We start from the raw sequence: 21,140 nt of genomic DNA, 5'->3' as shown, positions 1-21,140 counted from the left end.
AAATCGACTGTAAAACAACAAAACCGATTAGAGATAATATATATAAAATCATATGTATATATGTAATATTATTAATATAAATGATGCATACATATTATAAATTAATTTAAAATTAAAAGTAAATAGAGAAATCATTTATTATAATATATTTACTTTAGAAATATTTATATCCATGCATGAGCACGGAAAAATCACCTAGTGGTTTACATAAATACAGAGTTGCCGATTTGAATTTTTGAATCATTCTATTCTCATTATATTATTATCAACAAAAGCAAATAAGTATTTATCAAAAAAAAACAAATAAGTATTAATTTATAATTGGTAACATATAAAATAAAATAGGGAAATTAGGCAACATGTCCATAGCACAAGGAAAATTAAGTTTATAACCATTAATTCTTTGTGGCTGTGATATGTTATATATTATGGTGATTTTTGACCAAAAGATCCTTGTATGCGCGTAAAAAGGGAAAACATGATTTTGTCTTTACATAGTAAATAAATCATCATCTTCACTTCTCACCCTTTTGCAAAATTATCATCTTCACTTCTCACCCTTTTGCAAGATTGATGTATACCATGTTTGTTGGTGAATGTGAAGTTGTATTTTCCTGATATTTTTAGCATATATAATTTTATTGTCATGCATATAGATGTCTGCATGCACCGTTAACAGATGTTAGTTGGAAGATGTCGGTGTAAGCTTGAGTGGGTTTGATGGTTTTGAATGCTCAGACTATACTATGTGTGGAATGTTTGTAGTATGGTCAAAGAATTGTGTTGTGACTGCAAATATATACTTGGAATTTTATGGTGTATGCGCTAAACCATGTTGGTAGATTATTGTAAAGTAGTTTTGTTGCAATTGTCCTTTTGCAAAATCCCAATAACATATACCGCATGTACTTGTTAGTATATATTTGTATTGTGATGTATATACTTTTTTTTTGTAACAATTGTGATGTATATACTATTATACACAATTCAATAGCAAACTTTACTATTATACACAATTGAATAGGAAACTTACATGGTTTGACGATCTTGACAATTGCCCTTTGCTGATATATGATGGAGGAGTTAGGGTTGCCCGAGCGTTTGTATCAGACAGAGTTCAAACATACTGAACGGAAAAGAACCAACAATTACTTCAATTTGAGTTGGATAAAGGCATTAAAGTAGCTCTTTCAGATGGTCAGCAGGAGCAATTGGATGAGTCACAGTTGGCTGAGTCGCAGTTCAAAAAAATAATACTAATAGGGACCCTACATTTTCTGTCATAATAATACTTATTATTGTTATATGTTTTAATCTTTGTCTTCTCGTTAATGTGTCTTGAATACTACTTGTGTTTATCGTGTACACATTTCTCGCAACATCAATTTTGGGACGAAACTAAACTAGACTCCTATTAAGGTTGTTATGTATAAAGTTGTGCAGCTGTAACACTAACTTGCAACCCTAGTTGGTTACATCATTGTGAAATACACTAAAATGATTGATTTTATGTTCGTGTCTAGGTTACCATACTATACTATGTTACCTATAGTACAACATCTTTCACTTCTTTTCACGACGCCATGCATACTATTTCGTTCTCATGTATAGTAAAAATGGATATAAATATCTCTTTTACGTACTAGTGCATAACTTCCCGAAAGGTATAAACAAAGTGCTAGTATACTTTAGTTTTAACATTATGCATATATTGTTGTCCTCTCATTGCGCTTTAAAATTCTCTTTTAACCATATCTATTTTCTATCACATGTCCTACATGTACTATGCAGAGCCACCAAAAGGCTTGCTATTATTTTTCTAATAGGGGGCTTTTATGCAGTGACGCTGTGTCAGACATATTCAGTTATATTATGTGTTCCTTCTTTCATCAAACTAAACAATCGTGTTTTCTATTCTTTTATTTTTAAAATTACATATCTTCCCCCAGGTTCTCTATTTGCTATGGTTCAATAACTCTCATTACAGACACTGAATTCCTTTGAACGTGGAGGTCTATGAGTTTTAGCGATCTGTCCATACTACACTGAATATAGTATTGTCTCCTTCCCGTGTATTCCAGCAACATAAATGCTGACAAATATGTTTCGGTGCCTCCCACGGCCACCATATTTCTAGTTTCGTTGCACATGTAACTTATATTTGTTATGCTTCCTTTTGAACCCAACCTTATGCATTTCATTTTGTACCATATTTTCCTTTTAACTTCACCAATTATACCATATTTTCCTTTTAAAATCAGTGTAGAACTTGTACCAAACTGTACGCTACTATATTATACAACATATAGTATAGTCTGAAACAACAACCATATTTTTTTCTTCCAGAGCCATCTCACGCGCACGCGCTAGGAGGGAGAAAACGGGAAAAATTAGGCTTTAATTGTCACATCCATCCTACGTTACTGTAGCATGGACATATTCTTAATCCTTCTGTCTCTTATGAATATTCAGTAAAATCACCCAATAAAATAAGTGTTAGTTTATTATGAAAAAAAAACGAGTGTTACAGTTTCATTGATCCATCTCTTCATGACAAGAGAGTGGATGCCTGGATGGGATATGGTATTCGTGATCATCATCAGTTGTAGACCGAAACATGATCATTATCAGTTGTAGACCGAAACTTTAGAGTTTCAGTCTGGTTGTTCGCCTCAGTACTCCTACGGTGGATGAAATCATGACCTCATCCTCCCCAAGCCGAGATGATAGATGTCAATCCTCTTCTTCAACGCATGCGACAATGAAGAGGAATAAATGTAAAATTTGAATAAAATTTTGTTGCAAGGCTTTCAGTAAAAAAAAGAATAGACGTAAAACATTCTCTCTCTTCGAACAGAAGCGATCAAAAAGGCGATTTTCTGTTTTTTACAATTTTCTCTCTCGCGGTGCCTATGGCCGCCGCTTTTGCTTTAGATTTTCTGTTTTCTTCGTGTCTTAGTCTAGATTGAGTCAATAAGTATGATTTCGCTGAAATCATTGTCGTCCACTTGGTATCAAATCAAACGATGTGTATTATCATCACTCCGTCTCTCCGTTTCATGTGGCATGCGTGTGATGTCGTCATGGGCAATCAGGTTCCTGTGTATCCATTGGTTCATTAGGCGGTTATGGAGTTTGAATCAGATTTGTGATGAGTTTATTTTCTCCCTAATTGGTGAGGCTATTTTCTCCATAATTGCTGAGTGTGATCTTCCCACAAACAAAACGTGGTGGTTCTGTGTTGTCGACGTGTTTATGTGGCTTGCTAAGCACAACGGTTTCACCCCTCCAAAGAATTTCATGAGAAGAATGCAAGTTCTGTGAAACAAGAAAAGGAATCTTAAACCGCCATGGCCATGGGGAAGATTGCAGACATCGTGTTCATTTACCATGGTGACTCCACTACTTCAAAGGAATATGTTTTATTTGATCTACGGTGTGATGAAGGCAACACTGGTATTTTCTTTCATCAAGATCGTGACTTTAGTAAATCAAATATTATTCTATGTTCTGAGGACAACAAGAGGAACAAGGGATTGCTTATATGAGGATATGGAGAGGAAGACAATGAAGTTACGTACTTATCAATGTCAATTTGAGGAATTATGTATGGTATGGATATGGAATACGACAAAACATGTTATCCTCTGCAGTGGGAGTGTATGGAATGGGCAACGATGTAACAGATGGATCGTGCCTCCTGATCTCGTAAGTGATAAATCCATTGGATCACAATGGATTATAGCCGAACACAAAATCATATAAGACCAAGAACAACGATAGAAAAGTTAGTGAATCAGTCTATCCTGCAAAGTGATTTAGGAAGCATCGTGTTATTATTTTTCTATTATCATGCTCAGCTTAAAAATGTATTGGTTGTATCATGTTCCGCAACTTTCGTGCGACCCTTCAATCCATCCAGTTCTCCCTTGGAGTTCATATCAAATACTTACCGGTCGAGTGATCCTTTCATAGGACGTATCACCATACTCCTTGATGTCTTCTAGTGTTTCTCTCCTTCCATATAAAATAAATAGAAGTTTGAAACACCATCCTCAGAAGGATGCTATCCAGGTTAGGACGATTACATCGCCTGAGCGACCTCGTCGTGGCAGTCCAATCTGGTGAGGCCGAGGATCCCAAGAGTATGGCTGTGAGAGTAGTCCAGATAGTAAAAATGATAGGGCATGCGAAAAATAGGTGATCCCTACTTTCGTCCCTCTCCCCACAAAACAAACAACCTTGAGTAATACCCCAATTCCGCATGCGAATGCCAGTAGAGAGCCTATCCCTAAAAGCCAACCACACGATAAATCTCAGTAGCTTTGATTCTAATTTGGTCCCAAGTTTTCTGAGTAGAGAAGTTGTTTTTGTAATCATCTTCATTATATTTCCACAAAATGATATCCTTTCCCCCATCTACACTCGGTTGCTGAGCCGCCTCTATTACATCGTATTCTGCCTCATAAACTCTCATTCCTCCTCTTCGCATTGCCAGCTTCCGTTAGCACAAGTATCAGATACCGACGCTTGACGAGGAATGCCAAAGTATCGTGGCCCCAACTCTCATGTAGCCTCAATCAGCCTGCCAGTCCCTAACCAATCATCAAACCAGAAGGATGTAGATTCTCAATTTCTGACTTCACTTCTCATAAACACAGATACTAATGGTCTTATTCTTAAGAGTTTACGCCACATCCATGAGCCTTTTGTTTTTTCCTTAACATCCCAGAAAGACTTTCCTTTTAACAGTTCAACTCGGGTCAAGGCAACCCACAAAGACCCTTATAGTGAGAACAATTTCCAAACCAGCCCCATTGCAAAGACTTCAGTTTTTTCCCTCAATTTCCGAATACCAAGACCACCTTATTTACGGGGAATACAAAGATCATTCCAAGCAACCGTAGCCTTGTGATAATCATTCGGCGAACCCGACCATAAGAACGACAAATAGCAACCTCAATTGTTTCCCTCAATTTGCAAAACATCAAGAAGGACATCGAAAGGAATCAAACGTGCATTTGGAGTGTTATAAGCTCGATTTAAAAGTATTCGTGAACCAGTTCGTCTGTGGGTCATATCCAATTTAGTTAAGATCATGTGGCCATGTATCATATTGCATAATATGATTGTTGCGGATAAACGAGATACATATGCTCAACATTAGACCGATTATGATCAATGAGAGGCAAGTTGTTCGAGTACACCCGAACCATTTTCGACTGAGGTACTACCAACATTTGCAAATCATGTGCATAGTAGATCTAAATTACGTGATTTAAATATACATCACGGATTGCAAAATATCTAGTCAAAACACTTATGGAAAATTTCAAATGTTTATGACTAAAGGCTTTAAATTTTTGTGGGAGATTTAAGAGTTTTATTGTTTATGAAGTACATCTATTGTACCAACTAAGTTATGTATTTTTTTTTGTGTGTGTGTTTATAGTGTGCATTTAAAATCTTGTAATTTTATTGTTTTTAGTAATATTAATTGTAGTAATATTTTTTTAAATAAGGTAGGTATATATATGCTGACAATAAGTATATATATATAAATATAAATATTTTTAAAATATAAATGTTATTTTCGTTATTTATATTAACTATAATCAAAATATTATTAATATGTAGTTATTATATTGTAACGTATAAAATATGAATTAAAATGGTGTGATGGGGGGTTAAATCTTATTAAACAAATTTATTGTAAAAGTTAAAAATGAAGTGAATGCTAAATAACTAGGTATAAGAATGCGTAGAATGTTAAAAAGTAAAAAAAGAGTGTTGAATTGTCATAACCACTGTACATAGTAACTAAATTAAGACTCTACATTAAGCTTAGAGTCTAATGGTATCATCTGTAAATAACATATGAACAAAAAGTTATATAATGTAACTCCTTTTTAGTAAAATAGATTTGTGATTAGAGCATGATTATCCTCATTTCTTAGGAGGATTCTTAAGAGGTGGGACCCACAAAAAACTTAAGAGTTGGCTCCTAAATCCTTTTTCTAAGAGCATGTTTACTCGAGGCTCTTAAGAGCACTTCTTAGTATATTCAGCATTTAAATTAAATGGAAAATAGGAAATTAGTTAAGAGTTGAGTCTTAATTAAGGCATTTAAGAATCGAGCCTTGTGGGAGGCGTGTCAATAGGAGAGATGAGAGAGGCGCGGTGTTTCGAAAACAAAGAAAGAGAAACGTCGATTCTGTTTTTCGTTTTTTCTCTTCAACGAAGGAAAGAAAGAGGAGATCGCGTGGACGATGAATCTCCTCGGTGCTCGTCGTCGTCGATTCTTCTCATCGGTGGCTCTCCTCGTCGATTCTTCTCATCGGTGGCTCTCCTCTTCGTTTGTCGGTTGTTTTCCTCGACGAATCTTGGTGATTCGGTGGCTATCCTCGTAGAACGACGGTGGCTATGGTGGAGGGATAAAATCTGTGGCTCTCTCCGAGGATGATAATCGGCGGTTGCTGCTGATTGCAATCGAAAGGTGACCTCTAAATTTTTTCTAATTTCTCATATTTGCATGTCTTTGATTTTGGTTCTTCCTGTTGAGACTTTTGAGAGTTTGTTTGCGATTCCTTATTTTTTTAGGTTGATTGTTAAGGTGAACTCCATTGTTTGTTTTTAATTTCTCAATGAGGAAAATCGCAAGCTTTTTGAAACTTTTTCATCATTCGGTTGAGACCTTTGAAACTTTTGTTTACAATTCCTAATTTCTTAAGCTCGAGACTGATGTTGAGAATTTTCGTTTCAGATAATGAGAAAGAACTTCAAAGGATCCTGGAGAACCGAAAGAACCCGGAGAGATTCTTTGTTTCTTTACAAGGAAGAACTTCAAAGGATCCTGGAGAAACGATCACGTAAGTCTAATTCAGAAGGAACGTTTTATTTTTTCATATGGGTTCTGCGAGGAAGTTACTGACATTGTTGTTGGTTTTTTTCAAATGAGTTTTGAGCGTACAAATGGTTCAGAGGAGAGGACAAGTTGCTCTGCTCACGTTCTGTACATGTACAAGCTCCTCTGCTCACGTTCCACGGTAAATCCAAATGTATCTTTGATCTGTTAGAATGATTTAAGTCTTTTAATCCTTGTTTGAATTGAAGTGGATGGTGAAATAAATGTTTAGGTTAGTGATGGTTGTGCTAGTAAGGAAAGAGAACTTATGGTTGTGTTAGTAATAAATCCAAATTGCTCTTTGCTCTGTTAGATTGATCTAAGTCTTGTAATTCTTGTTTGAATTGAAGTGGATGGTGTAATAAATGCTTGCGTTAGTGATGGTTGGTGAAAGTCGATGGTTGTTAGATATATGTCAAGTCCTTCTTCTCTTAACTGTGATGAATTGTCTCAGCTGTGATGAATGTGTTTAGGTATATGTCAAATCCTCTTCCCTCTATTAAACGCAAAGCTCCTTCTATTCTTTATCATAAACACCTTCTCTCTGATCTTCTCTTCCATCTAAACGCAAAGCTCCTTCTCTTCCTTCTTCTTGTCTTTCTGTCATCTTATCCATATTCTGATATGGATTGTAATCCATTTCCGAGTGGTTCTAATTTTGTTGATCTTCTTCAAAGTCAACAAGAAAGTGTCTTTAGTGCATCACAAGTTCCTTATTATGTAAATCAATCTACTGAAGATTGCAACCTCGGTAAAGAGACTCCTGTTGAGCGTAGAGAACGTAGGAAATGGACTCCTTCAGATGATATTTTGCTCATCAGTTCATGGCTTAATACGAGCAAAGATCCTGTCGTGGCAAATGAGAAAAGATCAGGTGCATTTTGGAAGAGAATTGCAGCCTACTTCGCGGCAAGCCAGAAGGTTCCAGGGTGCGAACAGAGAGAGCCAATGCACTGCAAGCAAAGGTGGCAGAAGATTAACGACCTCGTCTGCAAGTTCTGTGGCTCGTACGAAGCTGCAACCAGAGAGAAGACAAGCGGACAAAATGACACTGATCTTCTCAAAAAAGCGCATGAGATCTTCTACAACAACCACAAGAAGAAGTTTACCCTTGAGTATGCGTGGCTGGAGCTGCGAAATGACCAGAAATGGTCTGATCTTTCAAGCTCAAAACAGTCTGCAAGTTCAAAAAAGAGGAAGTTGGACGATGGTGCACAATCATCAACATCTCACGCGACTGAAAGCAAGATGTCCGCATGTGATGAAGGCCTGAATCGTCCCCCGGGTGTGAAGGCATCTAAGGCACGGGGTAAGAAGACTGATGAGGGGAAGGGCCTGTCTGAGTTTCAGACAATGTGGTCGATGAGGCAGAAGGATCTTGTCATGAAAGAAAGGCTGTCCAAGATGTCTCTGCTTGGGAATCTTGTTGCAAACAAAGATACATTGTCCGAGAGTGAGGAAGCTCTAAAGAATAAGCTGATTGAGGAGTTGTTGTATGTTTGAGTTTAGAACCACTGTCTGTTGTTTGTTGTTATGTTTTATGTAGTTCTGTTTAAGTTTCAGTTTCTTGTTCTGTTTAAATTTCAGTTTCTTGTTGTGTTTAAGTGGTTCTCATGGTGTTAAAGTTCAGTTTCTTGTTGTGTTTAAGTGGTTCTCATCGACAAAATTTCAGTTTCTTGTTGTGTGAAATTTTAGTTTCTTGTTGTTCTAGCTCTGTTTAAATTTCAGTTTCTTGTTGTTCTTGTTATATTTAAAATGTTCATGTTTCTTATGCAGGTGAGAGAGTAAAGACGACAGTCACATGTGAAAGAATGAAGATAAAGGTCACGGGTTTGTGGAGACAGTACACGTTGGGAAAGAAGAGATCAGGTCTGAGAAGTGTGTTTGTGGAGACAGTACACGGGTTTGTCACGGGTTTGTGGAGAGTACATGGGTTTGTGCTTTAGAGTTCTCACGGGTATGTCTTGTAACTGACAATGTATGTGTGTTGTATATGAAAGAAGACACTTTAGTTGCTCACGGGTTTAAACTGCATTCTCACCATTCTCATTATATATTGCATCAGACACTTCTCATTTCACATATCTCTGCATTCTCATTATCAAAACACTTCTCATTTCTCATTTCTCATTTCTCACCATTCTCATTATCAAAACACTTCTCACCATTATCATTATCAAAACATTTCTCATTTTCTCATTTCTCACCATTCTCATTGCTCACGGGTTTAAACTGCATTTCTCACCATTCTCATTTCTCACCATTCTCATATCTCACCGCATCAGACATCTCTCATTTCTCACCATTCTCGTTCTAAACAACTCTCAATTCTACATTATCCAAAAAAAATCATCTCATGGCATCTTCTTCTCATAACGATCTTGACACATCACTTGATGAAGCTTTTGATCAATATTTTGATCAACAGCTCGACCAAGCATTTGAGAATTTGTGTAATAATTATGGTGAACAAGAAGACGCAAGGAAGACAAGAAAAAAACGAGAATTTATCGAAAGAAATCGTGAAGAAGGCCATCTCCGGTTATGGAATGATTATTTCAGTGACACTCCAACATATCCCGAAAATCTATTCCGACGACGATTTAGAATGAACAAGCCATTGTTCGTGCATATTGTTGATCGCCTCTCCAATGAAGTTCAATTCTTTCGTCAAAAGAAAGACGGTCTCGGAAGGCTTGGTCTCTCAACACTTCAAAAGTGTACAGCGGCTATTCGTGTGTTGGCATATGGTTCTGCGCTTGATGCGGTCGACGAATACCTCAGGCTCGGTGCAACCACTGCTCGGTTATGTGTGGAAATTTTGTGCGCAATAATAGATTTGTTCGGCGATGAGTACCTAAGAAGACCGACCCCGAATGATCTTCAACGTCTACTTCATATAGGAGAGCTTCGTGGTTTTCCCGGGATGATAGGAAGCATCGATTGTATGCATTGGAAATGGAAGAATCTGTTTTTGATGACATAATAAATGGTCAAGCTCCGCAAGTGAATTTCTCGGTCAACGGAAGAGAGTATCATTTGGCTTACTATCTCACCGATGGTATTTATCCGAAATGGGCAACTTTTATCCAATCTATTCCAATTCCACAAGGACCGAAAGCAGTTTTATTTGCTCAACGTCAAGAAGCTGTTCGAAAAGATGTCGAGCGTGCTTTCGGAGTCTTGCAAGCTCGATTTGCCATTGTTAAAAATCCCGCACTTTTTTGGGATAAAGTCAAGATTGGGAAGATTATGAGAGCATGTATCATACTCCATAATATGATAGTACAAGACGAACGAGATGAATACACTCAATTTGATGTTTCAGAATTCCAACAAGGAGAAGGCAACGGAAGTTCACATGTCGATCTCACCTATTCTACAGACATGCCTACAAATATCGCCAATATGATGGATGTTCGAACTAGAATTCGTGATAGACATGTGCATCAACAACTGAAAGCTGATTTGGTTGAACATATCTGGTCTACATGTGGACGTGATCAAGACAACAACTGAGTATCGATGCCTCTTTTAAATTATTATCGTTTATTTTAGTAATCTTTGTTTTTATGTTTTTATTTTAAAAGCTATGTTTAAAATGTTATATTTCACTATATTTTATGTAATAAATAAATTTTAGTTTCAATTAAAAATTGTTTAATAATTTTTTTTAAGAACCCTTAATTTAAGAATCTAACATTGGAGGACTAAAAAATAGAAGTTTCTTAGCGTTACCTCTAAACTTAGTTTTAATACTAAAAAATTGACTAAGAAACTTCAAAGGGGTTATAGCAATGCACATGCTCTAAGAGCTTGGTTCTTGCACTGTTCGCGGGCTCCACTGACACGTGGCGGCCCACGATCGGTTAGTTTTTCATTTTTTTTTTTTTAAATCAGAAAAAAATAAAAAAAATTAAGAGGGTTCTTACGGTTAAAGATGTTCTTAGAAACCCAAATTTAAAATTTTGAAATCTGATAATCAATAAAAGAAAGTATAGTAATGTGGGATGGGACCTTTCCTATGTTGTGGTTCAAAAAGACCCGGAGAAAACCAAATTTTATTAGGAAACAAACAGATTTAGAGGTTGATTGTCTATGGTTTTTGCTTTAGTTTTTGGTTTTTGATTTTGTAGAAACCATTTTTCATCCAATCAAGTTTTTGGTTTTAGTTTTTGTTTTTCTAAAAACCATTTGAATTGCCAATCAAGATTTTCAATAAATAGATTCCCTAAAATTTAAGGAAACTAGTTTTTGAAAAGTTTAACCAATTTATGAAAAAAAAACTAAAAACCAACTTTTGTGAGTTTTTATGAAGAAAAACGAATTTTGATTTTTTTTTGTAGAAACTACTACATTATAATTAATTAATAATTAATAAATAATATTTTCATAAAAAGTAAAATTATCATAAAATATTTTGTACATTAGATATCATTTAAACAATAATGTGAAATATTTTAATTTGTGTTTCATATCTGTAAATAAATTTATATATTTTATAAATAATATTATTTAATTTTAAAACTTAGTTATTAGTTTCTATAAATAAAACAATTGAATTATTTTAATAATTATTAGTCACATTAAAAATAACAATTAAGAAAATATAAATAATTTATATAAGAAAATTTATAATTAGTTTCAAAATTTTATGTATTTTTATTTTTGTATCATTTATAATATTTATATAAGAAAAACTATTTCTATTCAAGTTTTAAAAATTAAAAATAATTTATATAAGAAAAATTTCTAAGTAGTTTCAAAATTTAATATTTTTATTTTTGTGTAATTTTATATATATTTTATCATTTATATTTTACTATACTATATTTTTTATAAAAATATAATAATTAAAATATGTTATTGTATTTTATTTTAAAATAATAATAACAGTATTTTGATAAATTTCAATTGTAAAATCTAAATATTTATTTCTATTTTATTATATTATTTTAAAGTGATGTATTAGTTAATTTTTGAAAAAATTTAAAAAATACAGCAAATCCAAAAACCAAAATCTAAATCTAAAAACTAAAAACCAAAAACCAAAAGATGAAAACCAAAATCTAAAAACCAAAGCTAAAATCTAAAAACCAAAAAGTAAAACTAAAAACTAATGAAATAAATCGCCTTAATTTTCTCTGTGGTTTTTAGTTTTGTTTTACAAAGCGTTTCTCAAAGAGACCAACACACATTTCGTCTTCTTCCTTTCTCTTTTTGTTTGATAGAAAATAAAAACAAATGAAGAGCAACAAAAACACTAACTTGATCCTCTTCCACCACCACAACACAGCTTCAGCCGTCGCCACCGTGAATCACCACCGTCTCTTACTCTTATTCATCTTCATCCTCTCTTTTTTCACTCTCGTCTTCTCTTTCTTTCTCTTCTCATCCTCACTCCACTCCACTACACCAACCTCCAACTCTCTCTCCTCATCTTCATCATCACCCTCCTCTCTCTCACCACCCATCCTCGCCGCACTCCTCCACTACACTTCCTCAACACCACCAAACACCTCAATGTCCTTATCCGAGCTCTCCGCCATCTCCACCGTCATTAACTCCAAAGCTCCCACCTGTAACCTTCTCGTCTTCGGACTCTCCCACGAATCTCTCCTCTGGAGATCCGTAAATCTCAAAGGCCGCACCGTCTTCGTCGACGAGAATCCTTACGCTGTTTCTAGATTCGAGCAGAGTAACCCAGGAGCTGAGGCTTACGACGTCGTTTTCCCGACCAAAGTCTTTCAAGCCGGTAAGCTTTTGCGTTACTATAAAACCCGACCCGAGTGTCGACCCGTTCAGAATCTTTTGTTCTCGGATTGTAAGCTGGCGATCAACGATTTACCTAACTTTGTGTACGAGATTGATTGGGATGTGATTCTGATTGATGGGCCGAGCGGGTACGCCGGAGACTCGCCGGGAAGAATGGCTCCGATTTTTACGTCGGCGGTTCTGGCGAAGAGTAAAGATTCCGGGAAGAAGACCAAGACGACGGATGTTTTTGTACGTGAGTTTGGGAGAAAGCTTGAGAGAGTTTACAGTGATGAGTTTCTGTGTGAAGAGAATCTGATTGAGGTCTTCGGAGAGATAGGGCATTTTGTTCTGGCGGGGGAGAAAGGGGGAAAACAGGGGAATGGGTTTTGTCGGAACTCGACGAAATTGTCGGAGCCATTTACGCCGGTAAGTGGTGGCGACGAAGACTGAAACTGAAAGCGAGTTACTTTTGGACTTTGGTGGCTCTTTTGTAATTAAATTAGCTTTGAGGGGTTTTAATTGTCGTTTAGTCTTTTCGTTTCTTTTAATTTTGGAGACGGTTACACTTTGAAACCTTGAGGAGTACAAATGACGTAGCCAAATTCCATAATCAAATGCCAAACTCTAATGCATAAAAACTATGTGATAAAATAGCAACATTGTTTTACTTGCCATTAAATGTTAGTCTTGATTTTAATTTATTTTTCCTAGGTAGTCTTGATTTTATTTTATTTTCCCTAGGAAAATCTTGTTATAATTGATGGTTTTTTTAACTACTAAGACCATGATTAACCTCAGTCTATTAACTGGTGTTTTTAATTTCGGATAAGAGACTATTCTTAATTTTTCTTAGATTTTAACTAATAAAAGCTAAGAACAATCTCTTAAATAAGAGATATAAGAACCCATCTCTTAGCCAAAAAGTGTAAAAAAAAAAAATCAACTCATGAATTAAGTCCTCAGTCTAAAAAGATCTACAGTGCTCGGTCTAAAAAGATCTACAAGCAGATAAAAGACGCCTCTCTATCAATCTGATGATGAAACCAAGCTGGTCTTCTAATGCCAGATAAGATTGGAACTTGCCATCACGGATCACTCTTTGCAATTTCTCTCAAAAACTTGTTAGAAGCAACATACTCTGTTTCAAATGCAACTGAAGCAAACACAACGTATTGATCCTCTGTAGCAAGACTCTGAAGCGTGGCCATTTGGAGGGTTGTATATGACAAGAAAAAACATTCATTTTTGCCCTATTGTTTACTCTTCAGACTAAAAAATGTATTTCTGATAAAATGCTCTAAAATTTGTCGGTGGTGACGGAATGTCCTGAGAAAGCGGGACTTATCTCGCAATGTGGCTGCTACTTTCCAGCGCTATATCATACAAGTTAATACTTTTGATTTCTTTTAACTTTGGTTTATACATAAACAATAAAACTTACTAATCTTTTCGTCCTTTACAACTAATTAAGTTTTCGTCCTTTACAACTTTAGTTTATACAAAAATGTGTCCGTTTGTTGAGTCGAGAGTACAAGTTGGTAATCATCAGGTAGTGCTATCCTCTGTGGAAGTCAAAAACGAATCACGATCATCCTCAACTAGAACGTGTTTGGTTTTGTTGGGGAGATAGAGTTGTTGTCACACTATTACATAAAAACTTCCGATTACGGGTGGACAAATAAACCAAACCCGATCCAATAAAGATGAATCCAAACCGATTCAAACACGATATTGTATGGATCTTGTTTAATGATATTTTGGGTTATAAGTTTTATCCGAACCGAATCTGAACCTAAATAGATATCCGATATAAACTGAAAAATTCAAAATTCCAAAAAAGAACTTGATTCAAATACTTAGTTTAATATATATATATATATATATATATATATATATATTTGGTGTAATAGATAATTATTTGAGATGTTTAATAATATTTTAATGTATTTTAGATATATATTAGGAATTGAAATCACGTTTGATACAAGTTTTTTTTTTGGAATTTTGAGATTTTCGTGTTCTATCGGATATCCATTTAGGTTTGGGTTCGGTTCAGATAAAATTCATAACTTGTAATACCATAAAACAAGATATGTTCGGTATTTATGTCGGATTCAAATCGATACAGATTCGTTTTTATCGAATCGAATTCATTTAGGATTTTCGGGTTTGATTTATTTGTCAAGTCCTAACCATAGTTAGAAAATGGCCGAAACAAATAGTATATCGCAGAATTAGATGAAAGACTTTGTGGAAAAACGTGAACGTATGTTGTGGAAAAGTAGATCCATGTTTAAAACTTAGACCTTTTGATCTTCTCGACTTAATGAATGGAGAATTAGGTATTCTTCCTTATTAAATGGGTATGTATTTGGTATATTGCATATTTTATTTCTATCTGATCATTGTGTTTCTGGTGGATTACGGATTCTAAATCAACTTAGATAGTAGATTAAAGGTCCGATTGGTAACGGCTATAGCTTTAAAAAATTTGCCGTAGAAAAAAATTTGTAGACTTTTTATTGTAGCTTTAGATTTTAGTGCTTTAGAATTTTATGGAAAACTCCAAAAAATTACTCTGGATTTTTGGTTCTACAAAGCACTTGTACATTTGTAGGTTATTTCAAGAGTTATGATTTTGATTTTTTTATTAAAGTTTGATTGCTGTGAATTTAGTGCTGTAGAAATAAATGGAGATGTGGACATCACTTACAACCACTACCAATCACACCTTAAGCTTATAGAATAAGCTATGTGGTACAGTGGTTTGATCAATGGTTCATTAATACTTTTACATAAGGAGGTTTGGATTTCAATTCTCGGATGTAAAAAAAAAAAAAAAGGTTCATGTACATTTTTACCTTATTCTTGAAATTGCTATTTCACAAACAATTTCAGCACAAATATTTTTTTTTTAAATGCACACGTATGTTAATATAATGTTTTATATTTTTCTTATTTATTTGCATCTTGTAGATATATCGATATAGATTTTTATAAACATCCAAAATGTTTTATTCTAAAAGGACAACAGAAAAATGAAAATTTTATTGTCCCTTTTTGTCAAAATTCCCTATAATTTATCTTTATCAGATAGTATAGCTAAGGTTTTTATCTTTTATATTTTCCATAGTTTAAAAGTGCTCATTAATGTTTTCACAAGTCAAAAAGTGTATCTGGGCGTGACCAACTCCGAAACATAGTGCAAGAATAAGACTTTAGTCTGCATTCACATAATAACAAGATGATCAGATGTCAGGGAAAAATAAGAGACCCGATTTCACAAGTTGTTATCTAACAAGAGTGTACCACTACAGTTAAAATATTGATCTGGTCCAATATTATCTCAATCCTGGAACAATCTGGCAAACTAGGGAGCTCAAGTTTACCACAAGCTCATCCTCCACGCATATGTGCACCGAGTTCACCAAACTGATCATCAGCTTCAACAGTATCGTCTGAGAGACGGACTGCATCAAGCTTCTGCTTCAGGAGATCTATGGCATTCAGTACCAGCTGCGAGGCCTTCACTGCACCTGTGGATTCAACAGTGAATATAAAACTGTCGTCTTTCGGACATATCTCAATGAGCCCCACTTTCCCCATGGCTTCTGCTTTCTTGATCACTTCTTCATCGTAAGTGTATGCTTCCGGATCAACCACCACAACCTAAAAAAGGAAAGAACAATTTTCAAAGAAGATCTCAACTTAAGTAATTAAGTGTCAAAAGGTGGAAAAACTAACCTGTCTGGTGACTGAATCAAAGTCAAAAACTTTGGTAGGGCTGCTCTCAATCAAGTCGATCTTTTCCTCGTCTGTCAAAGTGTCCATCATATCTTCGTTGATAATTATGTCAGGCTCATACATAAAAGTAACCGTAGCTGCAGGAGACCATTTCGCGTGATCTTTCCCGATTCCTTTCCTCGCTATTGCCCTTAGCTTCAGTTCTTGTCCACGCCGCAGTTTCACAATGATAATTCCCCTGAAAAATCAAAAGAAACCGCCAACAAACAAAATTACTAAGCAGAAAAAAAAAACAACAACCCACCAACTAAATTAAAAGAAAATAAAAAAGGAAGCATCTTTCATCACACTAAAATTGTCGGAAAACCGACAATAGATGTCTTTTTCTTTATCAGGGTAATGAGGCTAACAATGAAGGAAAAAAAGGAGATACCTTTGCTCGCCTGAATCAGATGAATCGAGGCCGAAGTCAACAGGAGTAACAGTAGCATCAGCACTGTACAAATCCCGACTAGTAACATCCAGGGTTTGGTCCGTAACACATTTAGCCCTAAGATGAAACTCGACAGAGCAAAACTCGCACTGTCCATCTCCGTCGCAAGCATCGCAATCCCGAGAGAAGCGCATGCTCATGGCCCTCTCGCTGGTGAGAGGGATGAGACCCAGGCGATGAGCGATGAACTCGTCGTTGAGGACGGAGGAGTTGACCTCGATCTCGACGAGGTCGATCGCGACGGTGGGGACTTCGGAGATCATGACGCGGCGGAGGGCGTTGGCCACGGAGACGTCGGTGTCGCGAAGCTCGAACTTGGCGTAGTCGTCTTTGAGCTCGCGGATCTTCACCTTTGGGAATCTCTGGTAAGTGGCACCAGTGTCCATGTCTAAAGCTCGTTGCGATCTTTTTAGGGTTTTAGGATCCAAAGGGTTTCTCGCCGATGAAGAGAGAGTACGGTAAAGACATACTAAAATAGAGCAATGGTTTAAGTTGGGCCTTTGGGCCGTCGTAAAAATATAATAAAGATAAAAATACACGTATTTAAAAGGGCAATTCTATTTTTTTTTTTTTTGTCACATAGATAGCCCTAAAAAAAAAAAAAAAAAAAAGACCAAAATAACTTTTTTTTGTTTTGAAACTTTAATATTTATTCTTTATTTTTTTTTTAATTTGAAACTTTATCCCCCAAACTTCACCCCTTAACTCTAAACCCTAAGTCTACATTAGTTAACCCAAAAATAAAATTGTGACAAAAACTTATTTTCGTCATTTTCTTCATTGAGCGCTAGTTTTGCTAGTTATGTGACAAAAACTTAAAAAAACTATCCTATGGAATTTCTCTATTTTAAAAATCAGGTATAATATACTCTTATTTATAAAATACACAAAGTATATTTAGTTTACATTTATATTTAAAAGTAAACTAGGTGATTTTTCCGTGCTCATGCACGGGTATAAATATTTTTAAAATAAATATATTATAATAATTGATTGCTACTTACTTTAAATTTTAAATTAATTTATAATGTATATGCATCATTTATATTAATAATATTATATTACTTTAATTATACATATGATTTTATATATGTTATATCTAATCGGTTTTGTTGTTTTTTTCAGTCGATTTAGTTATCATTTTGGTAAATTAGATTGCATATATGAAGTCAACTGTAATATTTTTTATTCTATATATTAAAATTTTGATTAATTTCTTATTTGCATTTAGGTGGTTGTTATCTTAGATATGTAAATATATTTTATGAAGATTATGTATAACTTAAGGTATATTGTGCTTAGAAAAAAATAAAAATAAAAATAAACTAAAGTGTCTGATTCTAAATTACTAAATTAATATAACGAATCAATAATATTCTGAAGTCTCATGCATATATATAAATTTTACAAAAGAACTAAATTGTAACAGTTGGTTAATATTTTATTTTCATTTTTAATATGTTTTGAGTTGAGTTACGTATATTCTTTCAAATTCAAACTAAAGTATAATTATTTTTTATTATAATTAAGTCCAATGTGCATGTATTTTCATAAAATTTATCAAATTATATGTTGATTTTTTTAAAAAAATATTAGAAAATAAAGCGATGAACAATATGAAGTTACATGTGTATTTTTAAAAGCTCATGTATACATATCAATATCTACAATAATTAAAATATTTTAAAAATTCTAAATAATTTTATGCCTTTGACTTATTGAATGGAAACTAAAATTTATTTTAAGTAATCTTAAAAATGAGAATTAAGATTTGCTTTGGTATTTTGATTATGGTTCTATTAAGTTTTACAAACATAAAAACATAAAATTTAAAAGCATACTTAATATTAAGAAAAAATAACTTTAATAATGATAAAATATAATATATCTACTTCATTAAACTATTTTGTAACTATTTGATCAAACGATGTTTATTTTAAAATTTTTTTTTTAGTTTTTTTTTTTAATATCTCTTAAAAATAAGCAATAAAAAAATTGTGATTTTATTTAAAAATAATTTTATATAAGTAAAATATAATTTATCGATATTTTTTTGTTGTAATTGAAAGATATTATAGTCAAATAAATTTATAAAAAATAAATAAAACATTTCAATATTACTAATTATAAAATATTTTTAGACAATTAAACATATATCAATTTATGTTACTTAATTATTTTATGTAATCATCTAAGAAAATTATAGGTATATAAAAATAGTTTTATTACTTTGAATTTTTTTGTATTGTTTAAATTATGTTTTAAAAGAAATAATATTTATGTTTTTAATATCAAGATTATTTGTGTAAATTGATTTTAATGAAATCATATTATATAGAAATTTATGATTTTCATCTAAGAAAATATAGAAATTTATAATTTTCATCTAATAAAATATAGATATAAAGAAAGTATTTTATTAGTTCAAAATTATATTTTATGTTATTTAAAAATATTTTTTAAATGTAATATTACTATTTTTTGAATTTTCCTTTTTTATGAAATCATATTAAATATACATATATTTTCGTTTTTCAATTCTTTTTAAAAAAATTTATAAACAATTTCCATTTTATTATATGTGTATATTTTTTGAATTTTTTTTAAAAGGAAACTAAATAAAATAATAAATAATAGTATTTTAAATGTAAGTTAATTCATTAAGGATATCACTGTAATCAACCATCGTGAGAGTTAACGTGAGAGCGACACATAGGAAACTGACTTCTCAAATAATATTATAGAGATTATATTTAAAAACATTTTATAAAATTAGAAGGAAAAATAGTTTTCCCGAACATGGAACCTACATGCAATTAGGGCTTTGGTCTCATGACGTAAAAATTATTGAAAGTATCTCATTAAGTAGAAATCAGATGGAAGATGAGAATGAATGGCATTTCATTAACAATGGGAAATATTCGGTAAAATCAGGGTATCAAGTGGAACAGGTCTATCCTGATAAAGAAAAATCACCAGATTTTTATCGACCCACAGTGGATATACTAAAAGCTTTCTGCTGGGAAGTGCGGTGCCCTCCGAAGATAAATCATTTTTTATGGCAACTCCTTTCAGGTTGTATAGCGGTAATGAAAAACCTAAAAGCGAGAGGAATACAAGGGGATATATGTTGTGCTCGATGCGGAGATCTGGATGAATCAATAAACCATGTGTTTTTTGAATGCCCTCCAGCACGTCAAGTGTGGGCACTATCTAAGATACCACCGAATCCCAATATTTTTCCTATTATTTATTTTTTGGCTAACATGGATCAACTTTTTTGGAGAGTCAATCCAAAGATGGATGACCACCAATTTGCATGGATATTATGGTATATATGGAAAGGTCGGAATAACAAATTGTTTAGTAATCTGGATATTGATCCAAGGGAAACACTTAAAATAGCAGAATTGAAATCAACACTTTGGGCTGAGGCACATGTACTCACTGATCAAATGAGGGGGCATCAGGTACATACCAGACCCACACTAGCGACTTCAGGAAGATAGATGGTGCTTCATAGATGGTTCATGGAAAGATAATAAACTATTTTCAGGACAAGGCTGGTATAGCACCTTACCGGGTTTTGATCGTTTATTAGGGGCAAAGAATGTAAGGGCATGTCTTTCACCTCTTCATTCGGAGGTGTGAGCTTTGATTTGGGCAATGAAATGTATGGAGAATTTAAAACAGTTCCAGGTTACGTTTACAACAGATTATTCTCAATTGGTGAAGATAGTTTCGGAACCAGAAGAATGGCCAGCATTTGAAAGTTATCTGGAAGACATTAAGCTTTTACAAAGAAGCTTCCTCAACTCAGACATCGTTCATGTACCTCAGACGGAGAACCTACGGGCGGATTGGTTAGCACGCAGTTCTAGGAAACAACCGTCTTTCGTCGTTTGATGCGAAGTTACCGATTTGGTTTACAGAGTCAATATAAATTTATGAATGTTTTGTTCTCAAAAAAAAAATGAAAGAAAAATAGTTTTTTAATTATAAATAAATAAATAAATAAATATATATATATATATATATATATATATATATATAAATTTTCTTCCCAAAAAGGGCAAATCGGAGTCTTACAATTTCAGGCGACGGGGAGAAACATCTGAGATTAAAGAAGTGTTTCCTAAAAAAAAAATTTCTAAGAAATATCTTAGACTTTTTCTTAGGTTCACTCCCTAGGGTAAACCTAAAGGTTCACCAACCAATAGAAAGTTGTCATTTTAGATCTAG

At 33.8% G+C, this 21,140-nt stretch overlaps 3 protein-coding genes across 3 annotated transcripts; 2 read left to right on the top strand and 1 right to left on the bottom strand.

Annotated features, from left to right (window-relative positions):
• The first annotated feature begins 7,528 nt into the window (after positions 1 to 7,528).
• On the top strand, positions 7,529 to 8,850 carry LOC106314233 (glutathione S-transferase T3-like). Its single transcript, XM_013752143.1, has 3 exons — positions 7,529 to 8,397; positions 8,492 to 8,520; positions 8,681 to 8,850. The coding sequence occupies exons 1-3, from the start codon at positions 7,529 to 7,531 to the stop codon at positions 8,848 to 8,850; spliced, it is 1,068 nt and encodes a 355-aa protein (XP_013607597.1).
• A 3,231-nt stretch (positions 8,851 to 12,081) lies between these two features.
• LOC106316850 (protein IRX15-LIKE-like) lies at positions 12,082 to 13,292 on the top strand. Its single transcript, XM_013754717.1, has one exon. The coding sequence runs from the start codon at positions 12,149 to 12,151 to the stop codon at positions 13,109 to 13,111; it is 963 nt and encodes a 320-aa protein (XP_013610171.1). The 5' UTR covers positions 12,082 to 12,148; the 3' UTR covers positions 13,112 to 13,292.
• A 2,569-nt stretch (positions 13,293 to 15,861) lies between these two features.
• Positions 15,862 to 17,356, bottom strand: LOC106316045 (DNA-directed RNA polymerases II, IV and V subunit 3). Its single transcript, XM_013753906.1, has 3 exons — positions 16,839 to 17,356; positions 16,406 to 16,643; positions 15,862 to 16,330 (listed from the first exon to the last, which is right to left on the bottom strand). The coding sequence occupies exons 1-3, from the start codon at positions 17,282 to 17,284 to the stop codon at positions 16,058 to 16,060; spliced, it is 957 nt and encodes a 318-aa protein (XP_013609360.1). The 5' UTR covers positions 17,285 to 17,356; the 3' UTR covers positions 15,862 to 16,057.
• Between the last annotated feature and the right edge of the window lie 3,784 nt (positions 17,357 to 21,140).

The sequence above is a fragment of the Brassica oleracea genome, chromosome C9, assembly GCF_000695525.1.
Source record: "Brassica oleracea var. oleracea cultivar TO1000 chromosome C9, BOL, whole genome shotgun sequence".
In the NCBI taxonomy this organism is placed as follows: domain Eukaryota; kingdom Viridiplantae; phylum Streptophyta; class Magnoliopsida; order Brassicales; family Brassicaceae; genus Brassica; species Brassica oleracea.
Note: the sequence above shows the minus strand (reverse complement) of the source record. Positions and strands in the feature narration are given on the sequence as shown.

Coding starts and splice junctions, on each gene's coding strand:
- LOC106314233 (XM_013752143.1), top strand. CDS start 7,529: ATGGATTGTAATCCATTTCCGAGTGGTTCTAATTTTGTTGATCTTCTT. Junction 8,398..8,491: donor AAGCTGATTGAGGAGTTGTT/GTATGTTTGAGT, acceptor TTTAAATTTCAG/TTTCTTGTTGTGTTTAAGTG. Junction 8,521..8,680: donor GTGTTTAAGTGGTTCTCATG/GTGTTAAAGTTC, acceptor TTTCTTATGCAG/GTGAGAGAGTAAAGACGACA.
- LOC106316850 (XM_013754717.1), top strand. CDS start 12,149: ATGAAGAGCAACAAAAACACTAACTTGATCCTCTTCCACCACCACAAC.
- LOC106316045 (XM_013753906.1), bottom strand. CDS start 17,284: ATGGACACTGGTGCCACTTACCAGAGATTCCCAAAGGTGAAGATCCGC. Junction 16,644..16,838: donor TCTGATTCAGGCGAGCAAAG/GTATCTCCTTTT, acceptor TTGATTTTTCAG/GGGAATTATCATTGTGAAAC. Junction 16,331..16,405: donor TTGATTCAGTCACCAGACAG/GTTAGTTTTTCC, acceptor TTCCTTTTTTAG/GTTGTGGTGGTTGATCCGGA.